This window comes from Simochromis diagramma, unplaced genomic scaffold (assembly GCF_900408965.1).
Source record: "Simochromis diagramma unplaced genomic scaffold, fSimDia1.1 OVJJ01000293.1, whole genome shotgun sequence".
Taxonomy (NCBI): domain Eukaryota; kingdom Metazoa; phylum Chordata; class Actinopteri; order Cichliformes; family Cichlidae; genus Simochromis; species Simochromis diagramma.
Genome location: NW_024386801.1, coordinates 7,928,445 through 7,953,356, shown reverse-complemented (window position 1 = coordinate 7,953,356; position 24,912 = coordinate 7,928,445). Strand labels below are relative to the sequence as shown.

At 39.0% G+C, this 24,912-nt stretch overlaps 2 protein-coding genes and 1 long non-coding RNA gene across 5 annotated transcripts; 2 read left to right on the top strand and 1 right to left on the bottom strand.

Moving 5' to 3' along the window:
• The first annotated feature begins 347 nt into the window (after positions 1-347).
• LOC120729720 lies at positions 348-8,120 on the top strand. 3 transcript variants are annotated; one of them, XR_005694982.1, is made up of 2 exons: positions 348-1,186; positions 1,489-8,120. It is a non-coding gene; the product is annotated as an uncharacterized LOC120729720 (long non-coding RNA). The 3 variants fall into 3 exon arrangements; XR_005694983.1 differs by having other exon boundaries at positions 353-1,544; positions 3,937-8,120; XR_005694981.1 differs by having other exon boundaries at positions 364-1,186; positions 3,937-8,120.
• Positions 8,121-11,943: 3,823 nt separating this feature from the next.
• On the top strand, positions 11,944-13,797 carry LOC120729719 (leptin-like). Its single transcript, XM_040025544.1, has 3 exons — positions 11,944-11,967; positions 12,535-12,735; positions 12,828-13,797. Exons 2-3 carry the CDS (start codon positions 12,586-12,588, stop codon positions 13,161-13,163), a joined length of 486 nt encoding a protein of 161 aa, XP_039881478.1. The 5' UTR covers positions 11,944-11,967; positions 12,535-12,585; the 3' UTR covers positions 13,164-13,797.
• Positions 13,798-14,076: 279 nt separating this feature from the next.
• Positions 14,077-23,786, bottom strand: rbm28 (RNA binding motif protein 28). The gene is made up of 20 exons (XM_040025543.1): positions 23,449-23,786; positions 23,156-23,308; positions 22,974-23,074; positions 22,814-22,889; positions 22,607-22,699; positions 22,421-22,492; positions 22,234-22,327; positions 21,908-22,137; positions 21,756-21,822; positions 21,531-21,640; positions 21,357-21,430; positions 20,767-20,902; positions 19,508-19,572; positions 19,217-19,375; positions 18,926-19,075; positions 18,666-18,740; positions 18,441-18,570; positions 18,083-18,221; positions 17,789-17,906; positions 14,077-14,525 (listed from the first exon to the last, which is right to left on the bottom strand). Exons 1-20 carry the CDS (start codon positions 23,564-23,566, stop codon positions 14,391-14,393), a joined length of 2,295 nt encoding a protein of 764 aa, XP_039881477.1. The 5' UTR covers positions 23,567-23,786; the 3' UTR covers positions 14,077-14,390.
• Between the last annotated feature and the right edge of the window lie 1,126 nt (positions 23,787-24,912).

The window sequence follows — 24,912 nt, the reverse complement described above, 5'->3', positions numbered from 1 at the left end:
ATATCTATAAATGAAATCTGATCGCTGTAGCAGGCGTATTATTTGCTTGTCCCTTAGGAAGCGAGGAGGAAATACTATGAGCGGCCTACTTCACCTAAAACTGCTAACGTGAAAAGTAAAAACAATGAGGGAAAAGATCTGGTCCGCCTGCAGCAGCTGTACCAGAACAGACAGATATGTCATTAAAGACACTTTTCATATAAAATTGCAACAAAGAAACTGCAGAAATCTCTCTCTAATGTAGTTTTGTGTCGTACATCACCTCTGCTCTATCAACGAGGCTTAAAGGGACAAACAATAAAATTATGCTCTAGTAGCCAGCTGACATACTTCTAGCTCACCGAGACCGAGATGGACACTGCTAAAATGACATCGGAAGGAAATTATTATTTCATTCTGTAAATGTTCTTACTTCATTACAATGAATAAATGAATGGACGAATGAATGAAACGCCAGGGCTTTTTTTTCTATTCCAGAATGAATGAACGGCTATAGATGCCACCTCAGAGTGACACACCGGTCCACTGTGGCCGACTTCCGGGCCTTTTTGGTGGTCGTTAACTAGGTTTAGGGTCTTGCCTCCCCTCCCACACCCCACTGCTGGCTGACCGCTCTTTTGCTATTTTTATCCCCGTGGTGCTGTTTCTGTTTCCCAGCCAGCCAGCAGAGAGGAGAGTAGAGGTGCGGGCGTCTCTCATCACACCCACTTCTCTCTCTCTCTCTCTCTCTCTCTCTCTCTCTCTCTCTCTCTCTTTCCAAAAATAGCCGTGAGTCGTGATCAGCTCGTCCTTGAGAGATAGAGAGAGAGAGAGAGAGAGAGGACTGTATTATTGCTTAGAATCAGAGGAGGGGTTATGGATTGATACAAATAGTCACCCCCGCCAAGCCAACCCCAGCGCAGGCTGAATTAATGTGTTGCTATTTTTGGGAGCCCCGTGTTTCCAGGGGAGACCTAATGACGCAATGACGTCAATGCGGGTCAATCGCAGACTGGAGGAATTGAGTGGCTTCCATTTGGGGCTTTTGCAGTATTTCCTACAGAAAGGATGGAAACGAGTAGAAAATGGAAGTATATTTCCTCCAAAAATGCATCGAAAATAGAGGTGAATCAAAATACAGAAGTGAAAATGATCACAGTGGCATCACGTCGCCCCAACCCTTCGAGCATCAGCGATAGTAAGGGAGGTGTGTATATATGGATGCTTTTTTTTCCTCCTCATCCACAGTGCATCTGTGGGATGGTACCTGCCAGTGACTAGCGTTGAGGAATAACATTTCTGAGAACATTTCTGTGTGTTTGATGTGCACATTGCCGGCTGTTTGTTTTTCGTATGATCCTTGTATGTATGTGTACGTATTGTGTTGTTTTTCCCTGCGTAACGCTATGTGCTTTCTCTCGCTCTGCCATAATTGCAGCTACATGTAAATTATACTGTGTTGTATTAGCATTTTCCTGTTACGTTTTTTGTTTTTAATGTTCTCCCAAGGGCTTTAGCTACACAATCCCGACCTATTCCAAGCGCTCGCATCTAGACGCACTGAGGTAACGAGCACCTTCTCCATCTCATTAAATAACACAGTTATTTGTCTTTTTGCTCTTGGCTTTCATTTGATTTTGTTCGTGTACCGCATCTATATCGAAATTGTTGGTCGCGATTTGCATGGCGGTAAAATGAATATCAGCTATTGTGGCTCAAGATTGTGCGCGTCATGGTTGCTTGCAGCTCGGCGACCTGCCGAAGCGCGCGCAGCCAAACGTTGGTGATGAGTGGTGATTTCGTCTTTTCCAAAACTTTGAGTTCGCCTGTGGATCATCATTTGTAGTGAAAGTTTAAAGCATGCATAGTGTAGGTTCGCTCTCTCTCTCTCTCTCTCTCTCTGTGTGTGTGTGTGTGTGTGTGTGTGTGTGTGTGTGTGTGTGTGTGTGTGTGTGTGTGTGTGTGTGTGTGTTTCCCTCTCAAAGATCGACAACACATTATTAGACGAGGGTAATTTTTCAGTGGATAGGCTTCTGGACAGGTGACGTGTGTGTAGGCAGGATGAATTTACAGTGCAACCCCTTGCTACAATAAAAAGCCCAAGAGATTGATGTTGCATGCAGCAGTAAGATGGTTGCTTAAACAGACACACACACTTTTAGACAGACAGGCACACGCACATACACATTTGACTTGCACACATGCACAATGTCGTGAGTGGAGGAGAGGTGGGGGTGGGGTAGGTTAGGGCGTTTACCGGCAGGGCTGGTGTGAGGCTTTCAGAACCATGGACAGCTCACGTGAAGCTCATCCAGTGTGGTCTACCTTCTTCTGTCCGCACTGCCTGCAGCATCACTTCCAATAGAGCCTCATAAATACACACCAGATGACTTTGCTTTTCATTGTTGAAAGTGTGTTATCATTGTAATAAATATATTTAACCCACAGGCCCTACACATGATCATATGTAATATTTTCTTTCCTCTGGAGATTTGCTAAATTGGCACCTGTGCCAAATGCTTTGAGGTGTAGTGGGAAACTTATTGAAAATGTTTATTAGCGTCACACATATACATATTTGTGATCATGTACCGTTTCACCTTTATGCCTGCTTGTTTTCTGCAGCAAGTGTGTGTACACGTTTTAACGTCACTTCACTTGAAATCCAGATTCTTCTCTGGCCTTGTGCCTCATTATAAATTAATGCACATTTCATTAAAAAATGTACCCATATTCTCATCTTTTTCTCTTTTTTCTTCCATTTTTGAATCCACAAACAGTGCGTCATCCTGTACTTCTCGTAGAAAATCATGAATGGCTTTCACGCGCTCTGGGACTTTTCAGTGTTATTCACATGTGCACTAGTTTTACTGAATTGACTCTTTTCACAGGAAAATGCGTTAATTTCAAATGCTCTCTTAATTGACATTTTGCCAGTTGATAATGCAACAGACTGCCAGCCACTGGCTCTGTGTAAATGTAAGGTGTGGTGAATGTAAACCACAACAAGGGATCAAGTAGGTTGTGCAGAAATGAGTGTTCCATAAGTCTTGCAACTAAATATCTTTTCATGCACTGGTGGACATTTTAAAAGGAATAGCATTTGTTTGCTGAAAGGCTTGACAATATGATACATTTTCAATGTTTAAATGTTTGGGTGTGGAATATTGTCCTTTACAATCTATGCTCATAGAGTGTATATCTACACCAGTTCCATTTTATGTACATTAACATCTCTCTCTAGTCTTGTATATTTGACGTTATGCTTTTCAAACTCAAAATCAGCCAATAACTCAACTCAAAGCACAAAACTGATTTTTTTCATGTGTTATGCGTCTACTAGAGACCGACAACAATATCATTCTGTTCCATCTTGCTATTTTAAGGACATTAAAATCAGTTTATAAGCAAATGCAAAAGAAAGGAAACAGAATAATGAGCAGTTATAGTGCAAACATTTGCATGACGTCAGAGTGTGGAACCTGCTGCTGATTTGATAATATTAAGCAATGACTTTAAGAAGAGATTTTTAGTCTTGTGAACTGTAAAAAAAAAAAAAAAAATAGTCCTCTATATTTTAATAGTCCCTTTTTTGTTTTTCTCCATATCTACGGTCCTGCAAAAAGAAATGTGAAAATATACATGTACCATCAAGAGGGAATTCAGTTCACACTGAAGGTTAATGCCCTTGCATATTTCATTTAAAGCTTTAGTTAATGTTTATTTATACAAACTAGATTAGCAAAGGCAGAAAAACAATTTGGTACTTATCACTATTCTTGATTGGAGCCGTAGAATAAAGTATAAAGTTAATAATCTCTTTGAGAAATTTGTGATTCAATGAAAGACTTGAAGGAGGAACAAAACGTAAACTCTAAACAAATAATGATTTTGTGTATGTTTTGTTTTATCAGTAATTTGCATTCAGTCCCACTTATTTGTAACTGTGTGTTTCAGATACTGGACCAACTGTGTATGACGGTGACCATGATTGCAGCTGAGCGCTGTTGTTCTTTTCAGGTCTTTTTGCGGTCTGGGCTTGCTGTCATGTGTCTATCCAGGAAGCCCTTACCCCAAAAAGCATCTGCAAGGGATCCTTACATCAAAGACAATTTGCACACAAGTCTCATTTGACAATTACTCAGTTTGTAATGTAAGTGTATACAACTGTTAAAACAATGTTTCACTTGTAGTGCATGTTTAAGTAGTCATTTAGCAATAAAGTAATTATGGTGCATAATTTAAACCGTGTTAATTGTAAAAGAAATAAAAAAGGCTGAGCATGAATCTAGTGGTTCACATATTGGTCTTCATTAAACCACACTAGGACTGCTTTTTCTATGAATGGAATTGCCAAATTAAACTTTAAAATATAATTTACTCCCAAATTATTTAGAGTGATTGAGAACAAAAGCTTTCTATGTCCCGGGCAGAGGCGTTACTACAGCTTTAAATTTGTCTGTTGCATTTTATAATTTCTCCAGAAGGTGGCAGCATTGCTCAGGCATTTAGATTAGAAATCTTACTAAACGCCATACAGAGGTTTTCGATTATGCAATCCTTTAAATGTAACTTCTTTTAATAAAAATAGCGAGCCACTATATCAGTCAACAGCTATAACTACACTGTGAGCTACTTGTAACATTTATGTACTCGAACATTGGTTTGGTAGGACTGTACTATGCTTTACACTCACTTTACACTCACCAGAAAGTGAGACACTGCTGTATCTCGTAATACTGTTTTGTTTATTCTACAATTTGCGTCAGTGTAGAAAGTGAATAATACACTCCTTAACCTCCCACGTTAAGAAAACACTTGTGCTGAAATTTGTCACTTCCTATATATTACTCATTTCTGCCCCAATAATCAGTCTGTTGTTTGGTGCAAAACAGGATAAAGGCTCAACTAAAAAACAGGTGTTGAACCAGATGTTTTATTAGTTCAGTGGAACAGTGATGGAGTTTTCCTTCTAGTGAAGTAAAGAAACACAAACAATTCCTTGTGTGCTGAAAAATCTTGCTTTATAGTTTCTTTGATAGAATGTTTGATTTCTATAAAATGTTTGATTTATTCGCAGACTCTCTTAAAAATCAAAACCAGTAGCATCAATCTTTTAAACATCTCGTTCTTATATCACAACAACAGGTTAGAAAATTAAGTGATGATGTACTTTTTTTTTTCCACCATGGTTTTCTTAGTGGTACAGATGTGGTAAGATATTGCCATACACTCGTCACATCATTGTAATTGGGTTTTTTTTAATGATTTGTTTGAATTGTTGTTGTTCCAGGGTGGAATGATTGTGCATCATACATTTTTAATAACTTTTTAAAACACAAGAACTTTATTTTGGATTTTCTCTAATTCACACAAGGTTAAAGATATAAATACAGGTAACCTTAGCTGCACCTCAGTCTCACACATTTGGCAGCCATTGACAAGCTCATGGCATAATTCAATCTGAATATTTGACCACTCTTTTTGTCAGAATTGATAGAGTTTTACATTTAAATAGGTGGGTTCCTGGCTTTTAAGCATAGTCCAAAGATTTTCTATATGGTTGGGGTTGGAGCTTTGGGATGGTCATTCCAGAAGCTTAATGTTAGCCTGCTTTATCCATTAAAAAACACACTCACCTTTAATTCAAACATACCTCCTGTCATTGTAGGCAAATAGCTCCATTTTTGTCTCATCTAACCCTAAAATCTTTGTCCAGAAGGCCAGGGCAATGTAAAACTGGTTTCACTGTGGGCAGGGACATATGTGTTCCAGCAGTTTCCAGTTTATGGCAGTCTTTGGCCTTAGTGGTTCCTGAGTTGCCCCTGAACATCCTAAAAAAATTTTCTCTCAGGTGAAGGTGACCGATCTGAAAAACTTAGATACAATGTAATGGAATCTGCACGTGTTTAGAAATGACAGAATATAGAATAACAGACATTCCCAACAAGAGTAAACCTGCAGTTTTCACTGAGTTAATCAGGTTTTCCATTGTTCCAAGTGTTTGTCAGTTCAATGAATGCTGTCAAAGGCAGCCTTTTTATGCTGGCAAACAGAAACTATCAGCTGTGGTCAGTCATGATCACTAATGAGAAGTTAACAAGACGTCGACAGACATTGCAGAACCTTCAGCACCACATATTAAAAGATTTAAGTGAGTGTATGTATATACTCAAGCCTGTGTGTATACTTTCGATAGTTTGTTGAGAAAAATCCACAATAAATTTAAGTTATTAAAGATGTATGGAGTGCAACCGTTCCACTGTGGGGGGGAAACAGTTCAATGAATCATTAAAAGCCCATAATTACCTTGACGTTCAAGCCATTGGTGACTGTATCTGAACTTCTGTCCACAACTGCTTGTTTGTTTTATGTCCCGATATGATGAAATTACAGTCAGTGTAGATAAGTCCACAAAAGAATTACCAAATAAGTGCATGGAAGCATTTCAAGAAGATTGGAGGAAATGTGGTTTGAGGCACACATGCCGTGAAATGAGATGCAGTTTGGAAAATTCCAGCTCCAAAACAATGAGAATAAACATTTCTGTAAAGTAAGAGACGTTTAGAAATAAACTGAACTTTACAGAACAGATAATGGAACTTTTGTCCCAAGTAGTCGTAGTATTTTTACATGTCTTAAAACATCTCTGAAAGACTTGAACCAACAAAAGGTGAACACAGTTTTACTGCAGCGTTCTCAGGGTCAGCATCAAACCAGGCCTCATTATTTGAAAATAAAATTGGCTAAACTCAATCTGTTGATGTTGGCAGCAGAAACCAGAAATTTCCATTTCCATCTGCCACTTCATTAGGAACACCTATTACCGTAAGCTAGTTGTACTGAAAATATCTAATCAACCAATCACCTGGCAGGAATTCAAAGCATTTTTTTTTTCATGCAGACACAGTCAAGAAAACTTCCAGGATGTCAAGCCAAGCATCAGAATGGGGGCAAAAAGGCATGGTATGGTTGTTGGTACCTGGTGGGCTGGAGTATTTCAGAAACTGTTGATCTACTAGGATTTTCCTATACAACTATCTCTTTACTGAGAACGGTCTGATTAAGGGAAAATGTGCAATATATGAAACATAAAATATAAAAATGTTGATGCCAGAAGTCAAAGGACAATTCACTAGATTGCTTTGAGCTGATAGGAAGGCAGCAGTAAGTCAAATGGCCACTTGTTACAACCAAAGTCCGCAGAAGAACATCTCGGAAAATATAATACATCAAACCTTGAAGTAGATATGTTACAGCAGCAAACGACCACACCTGATGCCACTTCCTTTAGCTAAAAAATGAAAGTGAGGATACAAGGTTGTCACACAAGGTTATTAAAATTCAACAACAGAAAAAGGTCTGATGAGTTTCTAGTTCTGCTGCTACACAATAAGACCCAAATTTGTTGTAAATACACTGAAAGGATGGATCCATCCTGCCTTGCATCATCAGTTCAGGTTGGTGGTGGAGGTGTAATAGTGTGGGGGGATATTTTATTGCCACACTTTGTACCATTTGAGGATCATTTAAATGTCACAGCCTACCTGTGTATTGTTGCTGACCCTGTCCATTTGTTTCCTGCAGCATGACACACCATGTCACAAAGCTAAAACCATCTCAGACTGGTTTCTTAAACATGACAGTGAGTTCACTGCATCCAAATGGCCTCTAAAGTTACCAGATCGCGATCCAATAGAGCACTAGATGTGGTGGAGAGGAAGATTCTCATCATAGACGTGCAGCCAACAAATCTACGGCAACTGTGTGATGTCGTTGTGTTTTTAATATTCCGGGAGAAATCTGGCAGCTGCTTCTTGAGAAACTGAAGTCTGAGCTGTAGATAAGTCATGTTAAAAAGAACACACCATTTTCCCTTGTTTTGAATCCTCATGTTGTGACCATCTGAATAGCGGTCATCTGTATCTCATTTGTCTGTGGAGAAGACCAAATTCTGGCGATGGATGAACAGTTTTGTAACAGGAATATACACAAGAAAAACTCTCAGAGCGATTGCAGGATTCTTTTCTTTATTTTTTATTTTTTTTAATGAACCCTAAACAACATGAGACTGCGCCCAAATCCCTGGTTAGGTTTTTCCTTTTCAACCATGTATGTGTGAAAGAAAAGTGTCAAAAATGTATTGTTTGCCTTTGTTGATTTTGATTTTTTTTTAAACTCCGCAAACATTGAATCATTCATTTTTAGGACTTATGTATAAGCAACATTGCCGTACCTTTATTTCAAGTGCAGAGAAACATTTGAAATGGGAGACACTTCTTGATGTATAGCTCCACATCACATAAAGTCATTAAAAACATGCACATGGTACTTCCTACCAGTACTGGCCAACAAGAGATCCATTCTTAACATGATTTCAGTGTTAAAAAATGAAATGACAGACTCCACAATATAGTTATCTGTAACTTTCTCGTGTTTTTCTAACAGCTGTTCAGCACTTTTGTCAGTATTTGTTGTTTTGAAATGTTTGTTATAAATAAGCTTCATAAAAAATTAAACAAATTACATAAATGGCAAGTGTTTCACTTTTAGTGATTTTGAATCAAGTAATATCCTTAAAATTTACTGAATAATCAGCTCTCAAAGATCATGCAGCGTAAACACCACATTCTACTTTATTCTACCTTTTGTTTATACAGTTTGAACTGTAAATAAAAAGAGGACGTGTGTTCTTTTAACTTTTGCCCGTTGCGAAATTCACACTGTAAGACAAGTTGTCCAAGATGAGGCCAATAATGTGGCAGTGGATGAACACACACATGGCTGGATGGAGCATGTTGCCTATAAACTTGTAATTCCAGAATTGCAGGCGTTGCAGCTATGGAAACAAAATAAACCTTTTTTTCTTAGATTGTGTATATTTTAGTTTTAATCAACTTGCATTTCCAGTAGAGAGGTTCAAGCAGCTGCTTTTTTTCTCTTTGGACAGGAAGGCTTGAGCAATACCACAACATGTGGTTTTAATTGTGAATCGAACAACACTGTAGTCTGGATCAATGTGTGAGTACTCAAAACATCAGTAATCAGAGTTTCATCTTTTTATGCAAACTTATTAACTAAGACCTTAGTGTGTGTGTCTGTGGTCTGCAGCACAGCCTGATTGTAGGTGTAAGACTTTTAGACCTGTATATGAGCATGAATTATTTGTAACAAAGTATCCCATGGCACAAGAGGATGCTACAAAATAATGTGACACATTTAGCATTCCTTTAGATTTTCCTTTAGAAATAGATTTGAGTAAACAATCAGATCACAAAGCAACTAGATTAATTCAACTTTGAGTGTGTAATGATAAATACATTTGTACTCTACAGAAAACAGGACAAAACAGGAGTAAAACTCGGTTGCAGTAACTTGACTGAAACCTTAACACACACTACACTACACATGTTTTATTCAACAAGCACAAAAATATAAAGCCTCTTGATAATAGGCTGATGGGAAAGAGCATCAGTTACCGACAAACCCTAAAATCTTTTTGGGCATTGCATAACCTGTCACCACTTATAGTCTGCCTGAATTCACTTTACAATAGGTCACTTCTAATTTTATTTGCAGTGCTGGAAGTAGTGTAAAACAGCACTTGGTGCTATCCTTCCCAAACTTGTTATTCTCTTGAAGATCTTGCTCGCTTTGCCTCTTTTTCTGCAGAAATCTGTGATGCTCTGAAGTTACACAACAAAATAAATGCTGATTCAGATCTTTTCAAACAAGTTTGATGGTCTGAGCATCCCTCAAACACTTGGGGGTAAAAACAGCCCATTGTTCTGAATTGCAGCACATGCAGGATCAATGAATTTGAATTCCCATCATTCCTATGAGTCATCCAGGCAATTTCCTGCTGAGAGGAATTCCTGGTTTTCATCTAGCATCTGGAAAAGTAATTTGACACTGTGCTGAGGCAGAGCTACTAGGACAGGTCAGTAGTTTTGCTTTCCCTAACCTTAAATGTATATGCTACCTGCAGTATTACTACACATGTACATGTGTAAAAGGCGGGCGCTCACTTTCTCTGAAGACTGTGACTCATATTCTCCCATAAGTGATGCGATACAGAGGCATCATGAATTATTAATGAAGGCCTGCGGCGTCCCTCTGTCATAGCTCAGGAGGCAACTCTTGTCCCGACGACAGACACACAACTGCATCTATTTTTTTTTTTTTTTTTTGGGGGGGGGGGGGGGGGGTTAATACAGTCACAAAAGCTCAAATATGCATCTTTGCTATTTGGAAATAATAAATGCACAAACTGTGGACTAAATAAACAATTTCTTTGAGTCATCATTTTTAGGAGAATTTGTTTGCAATTGAGAAAAGCCATAACCACTCTGAGTAACAAGATTGATATAAAGATAACAGTGCGACAGACGCATTTGTTTCCAAACTTGCAATTTATTTTGTTTCCTGTATACAGAGAGTTCACATACTGGCAGACAAAACTCATAATTTAAAAGCTTTAATTCACAACAGATGTTAGAGAAACTTTTTTTTACTTACCAAGCAGAAACCTGCTCGGTAACTGTTACCACTTGGCAGTTAGATAGTTCATATCATTCCTTCTAGTCTTTCATGAATAATACGCTGTTCCCGTTGAAAAAGCAGGACAATGTCACACATTTGTTGTCTTTCCCAGAAATACGTCCTTTCCCCCCTTTTTTCCATCAATTTTCACATTCTTTTACATATCTGTTTATTTGACCCCAAATTTGGCATTGATTTTAATCTCTTTATGAGACCCCATGAGCATAAGATGGTTTTACTGTAAGTTACCTTGAGAGAAAAGCACAATTACCACCATGCCCCTGTGTTTTTCCCTATGGATCAAACACACGATGGTTCTTGGACTCTCTGACCCTTTTTCACTTTTCATTTTTGTTTCAGAGAAACGAAACATGCTCTGCACACCATCTCCCCTCCTTAACATCTGTTTCTAAAAATAACTCTTTTTAGGGGAAAGGGGCCTTTAAAACATTTTTCCAAGAAGAGCACTGACTTTAAGAAACATGGACATAACTGTGTTTGAGCGCGACATCTAAAGTGCTGAGAAAAGGAGATGCTGATAATTAAGTTGCCGCCCACATGAACTCGTATATTTCACATTAAACAGAAACTTTTGTGGAAATCTGGCACCAAAAATAATGTAACTGTAAATTGTAATTTGATGGATGAAAGTGTAATTGCTGAAAGCTGCTACAGACTGTCAGTCACACTAAATACATTCCAGCATAATTGCTACCTCGAATATTCTGCGATCGCCACACTGCTTTAGTGGCTTTAAAGATTAGAATGTTCACATAAACATGAACCAAGGTGCATTGAACAGCTTATTCAAGTTGCAGTGTTTGGTTTTATTTATTATTTTGGATCTTACTGCTTAATCACACAGTGATCTGGTTACATTCTAAGTCATTTCTGAAGTTATGAAGGAAAATCCACTCTGTTGCCTCACTTTTCCATTTAAAACGTGTGATTTTATTATTTTCAGTTATATTCTTGCTTATTGGTAAATTCAAAAGTGGAATTTCTCATATGACGCAATGTCATAAAATTACACTGTGTCAGTGCAGGATATGACATATGCAGTGAGTCAAGCAGTAAAAAGTTTCTTTACACCTTGGGCGCTGCGATACCTTAAAGTCTGCATATATGTATGGATATACACATGTTCGACAAAAAAATGACGAATGTCTCCAAGAGGTAAGAAAGTAATAAAATTACTTCATTATCACTCAAAGCAACTCATAGACTTTTCTCTAAATGATGAATGTGTCATCATCAACTTCTCCCTGTCTGATGCAGTACCACCAGCAGATTTGGGGGCATGATAAGGAGAGGTAACTGAGGGGGCGGATGCGGGGGGAATGGGGGGTCGGAGAGAGAGGTGAGTAAGAGATGAGTCAACAGCTCTGCAATATAAGATGCCCTGATGGAGCCTAACAGTGGCATACTCGCAGACACCAAACCGAGGTAAGGTCAACTCTCTGCTCCTCTTTGCACGGCTCATTCACCTTAATCTCACAGGGGCGAATGTCTTTGTTTCTAAGTCTGTGTCAACTATCAGACTTGTGGTTTCTCCATTCATGAGTGCAGCTTTCTGATGATATTCAATTTAAAATTTGCAGTGAAGGATGTCAGCGACAAAAGTTTTTATAGAGAAATTCTTACTTATTAGTTACATGTGTTTTAACTGAAGTTAAAGTTTGAAGGGTGTAAAGGAAACTTGTACTTTCTTTTACTGTTCTCAGGGAATTTTGGTAACATTTTGGAAAACTGGAGAGACTAATTGCGGGAGCCAAAATCAGTGATCTTTGTACCTGTTATACAGACAGAAATTCACAGGTGTCTCTATCACAAATATTTGCACCAAAGAGGTTGAGTAAATTACCGGCAGGAAGCATGTGTACAAACATCTGTAATGTGATTAGATATAGATAGGAACTCATCCAGTTTTTTTTAGTGAGATGATATAGTGAAATTGAAAGAAAGAAAAGAATTCTTTATGTCTAATCATTTAATTTTCCATTCCTCTCCTAGGAACACCATCTTCTTTCTTTGTTCTTTACAACAGTGGAAATACACAACGCTATGGACTACAGTCTGGTGCTCCTGTTTTTTCTGTTTCAAGCTTTAAGCATGGGCACAGCAGCTCCTTTGCCAGTGGAAGTAGTGACGATGAAATCAAAAGTGAAGTGGATGGCTGAACAGCTGCTGGTTAGGCTGGACAAAGACATACAGGTAGATATAGTTTTGTGTACAAAGACAGAATTTTTAGTGTTTGAAAGAGTCGATGTGTTATTAACCCTAATGCGTTCGCCTCCCAATTAAAGGTCCCAGTTAACTGGACTCTCAACCCACCTACTGATGATTTGGATGGAACTTCCTCCATAGTGACGGTCTTGAATGGTTACAACAGCCTGATCTCGGACACCTTTAACGGGGTCTCCCAGATCAAGTACGACATCTCTTCACTGGCAGGCTACATTGATCCGTGGAGGCAGAGGCACTGCAGCCAGCAGCGACCAAAGCCTGAAGTACCAGGGCCACTGCAAGAGCTACAGAGCCACAAAGAATTCATTCACACCGTGGGCATCGAGGCGCTCATGAGAGTGAAGGAGTTTCTAAATCGGCTGCTGAAGAACCTGGATCAGCTGGAGACTTGCTGAAGGATGTACATCAGGACCAGTATTTCCAAGCTATCGCCCTGATTGTTGGACAACATTTGTAAAGTCTCCATCAGCGATGCCTGACTTAACATTCTGAGTTGTCCACGTTGAAAACTTGATAATGTTTTGAACTGAAATTATTATTGAACAGGCACTTATTTATATACACTGTGTATTTATTTATATATGGTAATTAGAAGATATGTATTTTGTAAAATAATGTTTTTTTTACCACAGCAACACAAATGTTTCAGGAGAAATTTTAAATGACACAAAAGTAAATCAGCTGTTTACAAGGTTTGTACTATGACACTGCTGTTGTGTCAACAAAGAGCTCTGAGTGAAGAATGTGTTTCCCATTAAGCCAGTCATCAAGCTGACTCAGCAGTGTAGCATTAAAACTGGAGGATATGTCATCCTTGGAAATTCCTGACAACCATCCTGAAACTTGCCAAGAAAGCCGCATGATGTTTGCATGAGAGCTGGAAGAATTGGGGAGGAGAAACTTTACTTCAGTGCAATATCACATCTTCCAAAAATGTCTATTTATATCCACAGATGACACGTTATTTTGCTGTGCAGCTGGCACTATTTTTGTTGCAATAAAATATCAATACATTTTTTAACAAACTGATTTTTGGTGTTGTGTGAAGTTCTCTCACTTTTGTCTAGTGGATTTAAGATGAAATCAGAATAATCAGAATGAAGTGAAAAAGGCACGTACAGCAGGTTAATGTATAATTTCACCGTGGGTGTTCATCTCTTGCTACACTTGTACAGTCAGGGGACATGAGTGGGAAGTGTTTTCCCAGAGCTATCGGCTTATGATTAACTGCTGATAAAAACTAACACGAGAAAAGCGAGCGTAAGGAAAACCATCGTAAGACACTAATAAATCTTTCAACACGACAAATGTGAGTCGCAACAAAATACAACGCTTTATTTTCTCCTTAAAATCCAGGTACATGTACAAAAATGTATCCTTACATAGGTTTACTTCGCTGGTTAAAAGAGTAAACAAACAGACAGAATGAATGAGGTTCGGCATGTGGGGATCAAGCTGTACAGTTTACTTTCAGTTTGACACAAAACCAACTTCTAGGAAAATCTGTTGTACTCTCAAACCTCACACAGAATGCCAAATATAGAGTTCCTGTTTTTCGGAACTTAACCTGACACACACACACACACACACACACACTCTCACATGTACACAAAAACGCACAGTTAACTATCGAACCATTTACTTCTTTTGATGCTGGCGCCACTGTTGCCCATCAGTTTCTTCTTGTACTGCTCCACCAGGCTCTCAAAGCGGTCTCCGTGCTTTTGCTTGAAATGCTTCTTATCCGTTTTAACCTTCTGAAAAGACACAAAACAAAATGTCATGTGGTGTTACAGGACAATAAAACAAGCAGCTTATTATTTTATAAACAGCAAAAAAAACAGTTTAGGAGTACTGCTGACAGACCGTATGAGTAATGTAACTGCAGTGTACTAACTAACAGTTAGTAACACTTATATAGTGTGACTACTCCAAGTCAGGGATGTCAAACATAACACGGGGCCGTAATCAGCCAAGCAAAGACTCCAATCTGCCCCACTAGACGTCTTTAGAAAATGTGAAGGAGGACATAAATTTTTGGATCTTTAACTGTATTATTATCCTACTGATTAAGACCTCCACCACAGCCATTCATATACACCAAAGAAAATTTGTTTGTTTTTTTCAATTATGTACAACAGAAATTTATTTTACACATACACTGTACAAATGAACAGAATCTTTCTGCTTTATAAATCACAGAAAACTGGGTATTCAGCTGTCAGGACCTTTTCTGTAATTTTCCAAAATAATATTATATAAAAATAAATATAAAAATACTGCAATGCAAGCTGTTATCAGAGACTGTACTGACAAAAATGAATACATGAAACAGTAAGCTTCTATCAACATTAACCAACACAAAGACGAAGGTAGAGGAAAAGTTTGATTTCTTGCAAACACCGATCGTTAACACTTTGTCACTTAAATTATTTTAAATTTTGATGTTTTAATCTTTCTTTTAACTGACAGTGATATTAGCTCCCTGACATTCATGTGTTTGCACAATTTGCAGTAATGCAGAGAGAGAGAGAGACAGAATATCAACCAAAAATCCACCAAAAAAAGACTATGAATGAAGTGAATCAAGTATTAGATCTCCAAGCAAAACATGAATAAGTACTTGGTAGAGGAATCCTTGTTCGTAATGAAAGCCATAAGACATTTCTTGTTGGTCTCTAAGTTTGTACACATTTTTGGAGGCATCTTAGCCCACTCCTCTTTACAGAAACTCTCTAAACCCTTCAGATTTCCTGGCTGCCGCTTTTCAAATCGAAACTTAAATTCCCTCCACACATTTTCTATTAGACTGACATCTGGCCACAGCACTCACTCCCAAGACTCTCTGAATCATTTTATATCACTGAAAAACTTAAGACGGGCCAGTACATGAGCAAGGGGATGTTGAGCAAGGGGATGTTGTGTGCACTGCAAGATTTCTAGACATTATGTGCATGACCAGTTGCTTTGTACACATAGTTGAGATGAGGAGAATGTAATTGACTGACTGATTGTAATCTGGCTGAGATAATGCGAGTTGCACACAATGACATGCAAATCAATTTATAACATTTATGTAGTGCGTTTCAGTTTTATGGCAATTTTTGTGCAATATCTCTAAAATTAGAAACATCCTGTCTCAGAGTGAAATGAAAAACGTGGCAGGACTACTGTAATTCCTTATCAGAATGTCCTAAAAATGTCCCAGATAAGCCTTCAGTCGATCAATGCTGCATTTGGACAGGAACGAGAAAAAGAGAGCATACTTCTCCCATACTGGCTTCTCTTCATTGGCTCTCTGTTAAATTCACTGAATCAATCACATTTAAAGTCCTTCTTCTCACATACAAGGTCTTGAATAATAAGGACCTTATAGTGCCGCACCATCTCAATAGGGCACTTTGCTTACTGGAGGTTCCAAGAGCATTTCAAAGTAAAATGGGAAGCAGCTCCCAGTTTGGATTCAGGAGACAGACGCGCTCTCTACTCTTAAATTAGGCTTAAAACTTTCCTTTTTGATAAAGCATATAGTTAGGGCAGGATCAGGTGACACTGAATCCTCCCTTACAGTCCAACCAGCCAAGGCTGTTGGGGTGCTTCCCATAATGCACTGAGCATTGCAACTTCATACACCTCTTTCCACTCTCCATTAGCCCTTTTCCACTAGTACCTACTCCATTCTGTTCAACTCAGTTTTTATGGTAGCAGTACCTGATGAGCTGAGCCGAGTCCATCTGAAAATCTGACCTCAACAGACCACATGCCACCGATTGGCCAGTCAATGGCATCACTTGATGATAGTGGTGCAACGGATCAAAAATCTCACGGTTCGGATCAGATCACGGTTTTAAGTCACGGATTGGATCAATTTTCGGATCAGCAAAAAAAGAAAAAAGTAAATGTTAAATTTTTGTCTATTTACTTATTGAAGTATTTTTTGCCTGTTAAAAACATTCAACTCAAGACTCATTCCACGCAATTATTAAAAAAAGTATGGTTCAATATAGGGCAGTATAGGGCTTTGTATCTACCACTCAATTCAATTCAATTTTATTTATAAAGCGCCAAATCACGGTCACGTAGCTTTCCGTTGCCCTGGAGGTCCATCCATTTGTAGTAGTTAGGGCAACAGAAGATGCCTGGGACAGTTCAGCCATAACTTTAAACTTTTCCTGCTCATACATGCTTGGAACGATCTTGCCACTAAAGTGGACGCGCAACGGGATATCATAGCGTGGCTCAAGCACGTTCATCATAGTTTAAACCCCTTGTTTTGCACAACGGAATACGGCCTCCAGTCTGCAGCTAAACACCCCAATAGATTTTGTAATAGCTTTAGCTTGGACCGCTAGCGCTGGGCATAACTATCTCTTGACAGACCCACCACGCGCACCATACACATACTCACAAACGTGATCTTCGAAGATCACGTGCGTGCCGAACCGTGGAGTGGGATCGGTTCGGATTACGGATCAACCGTGATCCGTTGCACCACTACTTGATGACTATTTAGAGCGACTCCTTCACAAACATCAAAACTGTAATTTTTCAAACCCAGCAACAAGAGAAAGACCTACACAAAACCAACACCATTAGCCCGAGTCTGACAAAAAGGGCATAGACGGAGCAGCAAGTATATCATCCCCTCGACAACCTTCCTTTGTTGTGTTGTTTGTGTCATATACACGTGACGTCATGTGGCTTTCGGACACATTGCTATAACGTCCCCACTGTCCTTAAACTGTAAAATTTCTTTTTTTTGTTTACAAATTTTCACTCGCATCAGCTCTACTAAATACACTGCAAGAAACACATTTTGAGTTAAGCGTCTTCTCTATTTTACTGCACCTGTAAAAAGTGCAGTAAAATGGCCTAAATACCTACGGCTTTGGTGTTTTAAAATTAAGAATGACTACTTTAAGTATTCTGCCATCAATCCGTAGGTGCTATTTACTCTACAATGTTTTGTGACTATTACTCAAGATTACAAATAAACACATGTAACACCAAATTTGCAAACCTGGTTTCTGGGCTGTGTGGGCTTCTCAATCTGTCGCTTCGGTCGCTCCTTCCTGGTTGATCCAGGCTTGGCTTTCTTAGGCGGGGGGGCTTTCTGCTGCTTTCTCTTGTCACGCGATCTGCAAAGGATGAAAGTTCCCATTGTGGAGTGACGGTCAGTATGTCCTTTTAGTTTTTAATTTGTGAAATTGGGCACATACACCTAAAATATTTGTGTTATAGCCTTTGTTTTCAGAAGTACAAAGTGACCGGTGAGGAAAAGACAGGCAACTACTTAAAGTAGTAAAAACAACACCTGATCTTTGGTCCCTGATGGGAAGGCAAAGGCAGCACTTTCTTTCGTTTCTTCCCATTCTGCAAATCTACGTGTTCAACCTCAGGTGTGGTCTGGAAGCCTGAAAAGTGTTGGTCTTGTTTCTGGCCTTCAGGAATACCTGATAAATATAGAAAAATGCACAGATGGAGTATTTAAAGAAGAATAAAATAAAAAGTAAACTTGACAGTATTAAATATAAGAAAGCACATTTATGTATCAGAGCAGCTGTTTTCAATCACGCACCAAAAGCTGTGATACTCGTGACACGCCCCTCTAATAAACCGTCATATCCAGTGATCAAATATACTAAATGATAACAAAAATAATCTTTTCTTACTTTTTTCCTCTGCCGTTTTCTTCAGTGAGGATTGTGCTTTATTCCCACCTTTCCCCGGTCCTTTTCCATCTCCGGCTGTTTGGGACTTGGGTTTCACTCCTCCTTTGTTAGCCTGATTTTTTAAAAACTCCTGCAAAAATAAACACACTAAAGCTCTCTTCTTGTTTTTAGAATTTCCAAAGATACTTTAAGCTGCAACTAACACGCAGATCAGTACAAACGTACCTTGCTTTTCTGTTGCCGCATTTCTTTTATTTTGAGTTTTCTTAAATCCTCCAGGGAGAACTCAACAATGGGTCTCTGCAAAATGACACAAAAAACACTTATGCCTGACTAATCCGAGACTGCTTGTGGGCCAGGAAAAGAAATATGAAAACAGAATTTGGTGCATAAAATGAAAAAATTAACCACAATGCAAAGAGGAAAAGAGGCTAAAATAGTGCCGCTTCTCAAACCCTCTGCCACTGATTTTGGCACTTCTGTACCTTTTGTGAGCCAAAGATGTAAGGGTTGTTGTTAAGGTAGCGAAGCGTGGCGAGAGCATGTTCGTGATCCTGGAACTGAACAAAGCCATAGCCTAACGATTGTCCCATCACTTGACCCTTCTCGGGCTTCTTGTCATAGATGACCCGGCACTAAAAAGAGAAACAGCTGGTTTCACACACGCATGAGAAAAAAAATGACCACAACACCCCCTGCTGGGCACAAAACATTTTTTTCCTTACAAAACTGTGACAAAATAACAATCTACGTCAAGCCCAATGGTGTAGTCTCACCTCTGTGATGCGAACTCCCTTTACTCCTTTCACAGCTTGAAGGCAGAGTGATTTGAGTTTTTTGCTGTCCACTGACTTCGGCAGGTTGTGCACACACAGGCGAGTCTTTGACACAAACACGTTTATGTCCCGAAGCTTGGCCCTCTTTATTTCTTCAAACTAAGAAACAAAAAAAGGCAACAGCAAATAATGACTCAAAATGGAAGCAATTAGAAAGAGCAAGTGAAAGATTCATTATTATACAACAGAAATCATCCTGCGAGTGGAACTGTTTATCAAAAATGTACTTACTCTGGTTCTTTTGACCATGTCTGTCTCAGGTACACCCTCAGCAGCTTTGGTTCCTGGACGAATCACTGAAAGTTGAGGTGAAAGACAATAACATTCAAAAGCAATTTAGCTACATGGAGCCAGTGCAAATTCCTTTCATGCCCTCTAAAGCCTCCTTTGGGCTGTCCCACAGGAAAGATAACAAGCTGAAGAAAACACTGTGATGATGTCTTTCGCTGTAGCTTCAAAACAATAGTTCGACAACACAGTTCATCAATCAAGAATATCCATCTATCCATTCTCCTTTTGCTTATCCAGGGGTGGAGCCTCCCAGCTACCATAAGGCGAGAGGCGGGGTGCATGGTGCAGGTCGCCAGACCTCTTGTTTTTTTGTAACTTTGTGTGCTGCACCACAATTGTCGCAGCTGGGTTGAAGACATGACTGTACAATTGTGCCAATTTTTACCTCCACTTTAATGATCCTGCACACAAGCTCAGAGACATACTGACACACAGAGGGAGATGCTGCAACTGTTTGAAAACTTCAGAGTTTGTGGAAAGAACCCTTGATTTCCTGTTTTGACTTATAACTGAGTGGCAACACCCATCGTTTAGGAGAACACTGCAGCAGCTTCTTGCACCTTAACTGCAGGTATAAATGACTGCATCTAGGTGATGACAGCGCGGCAGTAAGTAAAGCGACCACTGAGAAGGGTTTATGGGCACTTTGACACAGCAAGACAGAAGCATTCACACTCAATGACCAGTTAACCTCACCACCATTCAGTGCGTGTCTTTGGCCCCGGCCAGGCGCTGATTTTGAATCCAGGTCCGTCTTGCTGTGAGACAACAGTGCTAACCACCGTGCTGCACTAGGCACCAAAAACAACCTGGACCAAAATTCAAACCTGCTGCTAAAACCTACACTTCAGGTGCATCAGAAATGTGGTTTCAGTGATTTGAATGAGGCATGGTTGTTAGAGCCAGATGGGGTAGTCTGTATGTTTCACAAACTGCTGCTCTAGCACCTTTGGGATGTGGTGGAACAGGAGATTCCCATCATAGATGTGAAACTGACAAATCTGCATAACGGCGTGATGCTATCATGTCAATATGAAACAAAATTTCTGAGAAATGTTTCCAGCACTTTGTTGAATCTGTGCCATGAAGAATTAAAGCAGTTCCGAAGGCAAAAGGAGGTCCAACCTGGTACTAGCAAAGTCTAACTAATGAAGTGGCCACATAGCATATAGCTGCACATAAGATAAATGATTACTCACATCCCTCTCTGGCCAGGTACAGGTTCCTCGTGCCCGTTTCGACCTTCTTTTTATCGACCTTCAGCTTCACGGCATCTTCTCTGCTCACTGCTGCAACAATCATCAGCTTTCTGCCATGTATACGGATACCACCATCCTGCATCAAACATACAAATGTTTGCAAGGCTTGTCTACAACAAGGGTTATTACACAAAAGAGACTCGAGTGACGCTATAAAAGGGTGAATACACAAGAAATTTGTAATAACAGTGTTCAAACATCAGTTGGACAAGTGACAGATTAGTAAAAACATTTTTGCTTCAAGCTAATAACATTTAAATTACCCTCCATGTAGCTTGACAAAAAATAATTAGAAAAATTATTTATTAGTAGTTACTATCAATTAATATGTTGAATAAAAATACATAGATATACACTGACCACTCAGAGCTATCAATGTGTTGTATCAATTCTGCCCATGCTGTTTCCACATTCCAATTTACAAACATCAACATTAAAAGGCCAAATTCCCAAGAAGTGGCTCCATCTAAACAGCGTGTGATTGCACAATAAGTCAAACATCATGTACATTACACTTGATTATATATTACCTCTGCCTCCTCCTGTGATGCAGCTATGCATTTATCTGCAGCCTCTTTAGTCTTAAACTGAGCAAAGGCACAACCTGCCAACAATAACACAGAAGAGTAAGTGAACTGGTTCTCTCCAAACAGCTAATAGACACAAGTGTTTCACTTAAGGACTTTCGAGGACTGTCAACTGACCTTTTGAATGTTCTGTATCTGGGTGGAGAACAATCTTTATGTAGTTAAGTTCTCCAAACTGAAGGAGAACTTCCTCCAAGTCTTCTTCCTCCGTGTCAAATGACAGGTTCCTAAATTGGTTTAAATGTAGGTGTTTAAAAAAACAAAAGAAACGGGTCTCAGTAAAATAAACTGAAAAATAAACCAAACCTGGCTCAGGACTGAGTAGGAGGAAAAATCACTGACCTGATGAAAACCGTTCTGCCCTCTTTCACATCTGAAGGAAGCTGTTTTTTCGAGGTCTTTTTCTCAGCTACGGATAAAAGCCAAATACAGAATGTATGAAAACAACTTCAAAGGAAAGGAAATATTAAATATGTTATTTATACTATCCATACCTAATTTATCTTCTTCATCCTCTTCATCCATACTGCCATCATCATGATCTGAATCAAGGCTTTCTCCATCCTCATCATCATCATCATCCTCCTCTTCCCCATCATCATCATCCTCTTCCTCCTCATCTTTTTCATCATCAGAATCACTCACTTCACTGCTTTGTTCACTCCCATCTTCATCACCTGATTCGAATTCCTCTGTATGCTTCACAGCTGATTCTGAACGGACACTGTGGACAGATGTGGAGCAAAAATAACCAGTGTAGTCAATCACCTTTTAACACTCATGGCATATAAACAGAGGAATGCATGTTTGAGGTTCATACTTTTTCTTCTCAGGTGGAGCTTTCTTCTTTTCTTCATCCTCATCGTCCGTGTCGCTGTCAGTGTTAGCATTTGCTTCTTCTGGATTTGTACTGGCTATGAAGCAAAAAAAAAAAAATTGTGTTAATGACAACAAGCTTTATATCTTCTGGAACTGGAGCACACAAAGTATTTTTGTCATTTAACTACCTGAATTTGAGGACTGCTGTGTAGTAACAAACTTGTCCTTTGGTACAGCCCAGTCAATTGCTACAGGTCGGCCTGGAGATTAAATGCCAACATTTAAAAAAAAAAAAAAGAAATGTCAAAGTAACAATGTAACAAGTCATAATGAACTTTTTTCAAGCACACAACTCAACGGTCTCACTCACTCACCTTTTATCTCCTTCAAGTTCATAGCATTAAGTGCTTTTGATGCCTCTGGCACTTTTTTAAACAGGACAAATGCAAATCCACGCATCTTTCCATCTATGAAAAAGCATAAAAATCAACCTCATAACGAATCAATCCACTCCAAAGTCTGGCAATACTTCAACATGCTCACTTATGTATACATGTGCTAAGAAACATATATGTATTTACCAGGTTTGAGGGGGATTTTGACCTCAATAACCGTCCCAAACTTTGCAAATACTTCTTTCAAATGATCCTCTGTGCACTGTAACACATGGTGTGTGTTAGCAAAGGTTTCTGTCAGTGTGCTCTGAGCTGTTACATTTAGTAATCATGAAACATACTGTACCTTAAAGCTGAGATTCCTTATAATAAGTCTTGCTTTCAGTAGCTTTTTCTTGGAGCCTTTCTGCTGATTCTCCTTTGGAGCAGTGACTGCCTCTGTAGGTGCTAAATGACATAAGTGCAAGGTTACCATGGAGACACAGGACTCCCCTAATTGCCCGCTTTGGAACATGTCTTCATACGAACCTTTCTTGTTTTTGTCTTTGTCTTTGATTTTACTCTTGGCGACTGTCAGGGACAGCTTCTGCCCGTCGTATTCTTTAATTTCTTTTAAGGCTCGTTGTGCATCATCCTCCATGGAATATGTGACAAAACCAAACCCTCGACATTTTTCTGTCTCTGGTTGAAAAATAAATAGACACCACCAATATCTGTTATGTAAATAAATATGTTTATGTTTGCAGTTTTAATTTAATTCTACTTTCGTACGACTTTTTCCATTATTATTCTGTATGGTTCTTTCGAATACACGACAGTACCTTTATCTCTGACCACGAAGCATTTCTTTACCGGACCAATTTCTGAGAATATTTCTTCGAGTCGCTCATTAGAAGCTGAATCTGGTAGAGAACCAACAAATATGGTGTGCGCCGCCATGGCTAACTGCTAACTTTACGGCGTGTGCACCAACTCAAAAAGTGAAATGCAGTTTAATACAAATCCACCACAGGAAGCTAATGTCTAAGTTCTCGATAACACGTTTATCAGTGGCATGAATACACGCCACAGAACTGTTTAACTTGGACGTCGTTAGCCACGGGATCAAGTCGCATGTTTACATGTGGAAGTAGCCATCTTTGAAAAAGAACAGAAGGGCATTCGTCACGTGCGCCACCTATCGTCCAGGAGGTTTCAATGTAGGAATAATATCTAAATTTAAATAAGCTGATATAAAAGTAAAATTCAGCTTCTTTTTGTGAAGTACCATTTCTGTCTGATGTTTGTTTTCACCATTACTGAGTTTCCTGCATATGCTTACTATTTACTTTAACTTCCCACAATAGCTGTTTTATTGAGGTGGTGCTTCCTGCAGAAAGCCTAAAGGGAGCATATGAGGATCCGTTATTCAATTACTTCAAGAAACAAGAAGCTATTGCGGTTACCAACCATGACAGCACAAATCCAAAACAACTGATATGTTGTTGATTTTCTTTATTTCCTTACCACAAGAGGCCCTTGTGGTTAACAGATATAATTTACCAATAATTTACCTATATCCTTCTGTAAATTTCAGTATTGTTTTGTTTTTATGTCATGCTTATATTACACTGGTTTAATCATTTCTAGGGTCTTGTGCTGATAGTAAAGCATAACTGTAATGATAATACTGGGAGTGAGCTACATGGCTTCTGCCACCAGGTGGTGTCTTCAGTAGCTCAAATCACTTTCTAGGTACAGTACAAACTAAAAATTTACAGTAAAGAAAACAGTGTGTGGTTTTAAGGCATTGGGCCACTTCAGTTCTCAAAACCCGTAACTCTACTAAAAGGATTGAATACCATTCTTCCAAAAGATATTCCCTTCTTTAGTGTTACAGTTTTAAAATCACATTGGGCTATGACATTGTTGGAGAAGTACAGTACCTACCCTACAGAAACCGACTGCATCAAACCATATCTGGAAAAACATCACAATGACTGGATGTACTAATTGCATTGGTCAAAGGTTCATTTCTTTACCTGCTTATCACCTGTCTCAATAGTAGAATAAGTTGAAGTCTAAATGTGCTAATCAGTTCTGAGGTTAGGTGGTTAAATGTCAAGCATAATTACCTCCTAATAGAAATACATACTTTTCATTTACCCCCAGTTAGTTAGAAACTATGTTGTACACATAGTTATAAAGAACAATTTTTGTAGGCAAGAGTACAGTGCTTTACAACAAGAATAATATTGCATTTCACCACATTGGTGCTTTAACTCCTAACCCTTCATAATCAACTT